The following is a 2,489-nucleotide window of genomic DNA, read 5'->3' as shown; positions in this document are numbered from 1 at the left end:
GACCCCCAGTCCCCAGGCTGGCACAGAGACCACTCCCGGGCATTCACCTGGACCCCAGCCCGCAGGCTGGCACAGAGACCACTCCGGGCATCTACATGGACTCCCAACCTCTAGGCTGGCATAGAGACCACTCCTGGGCATCCACCTGGACCCCAGCCCCCAGGCTGGCACTGAAGCTGTGCCAAGCTGGCCTGCCCCTACCCCAGCCAACCCAAAGCTTGCTCCCCACCCCACCGTGGACCTGCCTCCTGTCACCTGTTCCTGCTCTGTTAGGCCTTGGGAGCTTTGCCCTTTGCACCCCAACAAGCTCTGTTCCGGGCCTGGGAAAATGGCCTTCAGGTGTAACAGGAAGCTGGGTCCAAAGAGGGCACATACCCAGGGTAGGTGGGCTTAGTGCTTGCCCAGGATCTAGGACACAGGCCAGGTGCTGAGCAGCCCCAGCCCAGCACCCCACCTGTTACCTGGGCAGGGCAGCTGACACCTCTGCCACAAAAGTGACCCCTCAGCCCGGCTTAGGCCAAGGGTCAGATGAAGGTGTGGGGGTGGCAGGGGGATGTTCCAGAAGCGCTGTGGGCAGGCGGACAGGGGTGCCAGGCTGGGCAGATGGACCTCAAGAGGACGCACAGGCAGGGGAGGGTGGTGCCAAGGCCAGCACTGGAGGAAGTGCAGGAGGTGGGGGAGGTGGCCGTAAGCCTGGGGGCAAGCAGGCGGGAAGGGGGAGGGTTAATGCTCAGAAGCATTGCCCACCCATCACCCACGGAAACAGGCTGGGGGAGTACTGGCCTTGAGGGCTGGGCGTAGCCCTGGGTAACACCCATTACAGCTGCTTTGGGTTTGGGGGGATGCTGGGGGGCGGGGGGGGGGCTGGCCTTGGAATTTGTCCCCGGAAACACCCCAGAGCTGGAAGAACCAGGAAGAATGTGAGGGATACTTTTCTGTGCCCTATGTTCCAAGTGAGCGCGCAGCCCCTCCCCAGTACCACCTGCAGATGGGCCTGGTGCCCAGTCAGATCCTGCTGCCCCTGCGGCAGAGTCCTAGCATGCACTCCCCTACCCCCAGCCAGGGCCACGGAAGGTCACTGCAGGCCCCTGAGCCAGTGCCAGTATGTGCACTTCTCCCAGTGGAACCTCTAGCCCGACCCTCCTTCCCAGGCCCCTCTGCCCACTATGTTACAGCCATGGGGCCCTACCCACACTGACCTTCTTCCTGGAGGCCCCAGTCTTGGTGAGGCAGGACTTCTGCAGAACCAGGTACCCTCCGATCACCTCAATCTCATGGGCGGCGGGGTAGCGCTTCTTTAGCATGGTCCCCGAGTCACTGTGGGGCCCCACAGGGCTCCCAGCCTCCTCCTCCTCCTCCTCCTCCGCTTCTCTCGGCTGGGTCTCCCCACTGGCCTGGCCAGAGTGCAGCTCTTCCATGGGCCCTGGCTTCCTTTTAGGCACCACCATGAAGGTGTTGCCCCGATGGGGCTTGAGGCCCAGTGGGTGCTCAGGCTCGGCGGAGTGCAGGCGGTACCAGGGAGGCGTTTTGGCTTCCGGGGCCATCTCCTCATCTGAGTCCACCTCATCTATGAAGGTGACCGGGAGCTTCGAATACCCAGGCTCCCGGTCATTCTTGACCAGGCTGAGAGCCAGGGCGCCCTGAGCAGGCTCAGCTTCAGTGGTGGACAGCAGGGAGGGGGGTGGCGAAGAAGGCCTTGGCCACCTCGGTGCCGGGTCTTGAAGGGCAGTGGCTGGCTTGGGGCAACCCCCCTCTCCCACTGACCACACCGCCTCGGCCCCCAAGGGGGACCTCTGGCAGGCAGGGCGGCCATCCGCTCCAGGCACCAGCTGGGCCCTGGAGTGGTGAGGTGGCGGCAAAGCCCAGCCCTGCTCTGCCTTCGGCTGCTCCACAGACGGCCTTCCCTCAGGGACACAGGCACCGGGGGTCTTGCGCTTGGGAAGGAACGTGAAGGAGTTTCGGGAGTTCACCCGGAGGCTGGCCAGGGCTCGAGCCTGGAGGTCCCCCTCGGGGATGGCCTCCATGTCAGGCTTGGGGGCAGGCCGGATCTCGAAGGAGTCATTGGCGCTGGTGGCCGCGGAGACCCACCGGCGCTGGCTGGGAGTGGCACTAGCAGGACTGGCCGGGAGGCAGGCCCGAGGCATGGCGATGGTGGCACTGGGGATTTCGGGGCTGGGGGGCCCGTGCAGGGGGCGCTCCACTGACCCCACCTTTGGCTTCCACTCGCCTGCGCCCTGGGCCGCGTTGGAGGGGGCTGGACCCGGCGGGGCCCCCGAAAGGCCGTTGGCAGAGCTGGCCGGGGGCTCGACCGCGGGCCCGTTAGGGAGTGGGCGCGCGCCCGGGACGCGATTCAGGCCCCGGGGGTGCACAGTGAAGGAGTTGCTACCTGTCTTCTGCAGGAAGTCGCTGCGTCGGGCCCGGGGGCTGGCCCCATCGCCACAGCGCTCCCGCTCGAACCAGGCGGCTCTCTCGCCCACGCGCGTGGCGGC

The 2,489-nt window shown here is 66.2% G+C and overlaps 1 protein-coding gene across 1 annotated transcript in view; it reads right to left on the bottom strand.

Moving 5' to 3' along the window:
• Positions 1-2,489, bottom strand: part of TPRN (taperin) — a 9,756-nt gene that overhangs the window by 4,116 nt on the left and 3,151 nt on the right. The window contains exon 3 of the mRNA XM_030885308.2: positions 1,200-2,468. Within this exon, the coding sequence (XP_030741168.1) occupies positions 1,200-2,468 (1,269 nt within the window). The remainder of the gene's footprint in view (positions 1-1,199; positions 2,469-2,489) is intronic.

This window comes from Echinops telfairi, unplaced genomic scaffold (assembly GCF_000313985.2).
Source record: "Echinops telfairi isolate 266 unplaced genomic scaffold, ASM31398v2 ScPeMD7_25;HRSCAF=90, whole genome shotgun sequence".
In the NCBI taxonomy this organism is placed as follows: domain Eukaryota; kingdom Metazoa; phylum Chordata; class Mammalia; order Afrosoricida; family Tenrecidae; genus Echinops; species Echinops telfairi.
Note: the sequence above shows the minus strand (reverse complement) of the source record. Positions and strands in the feature narration are given on the sequence as shown.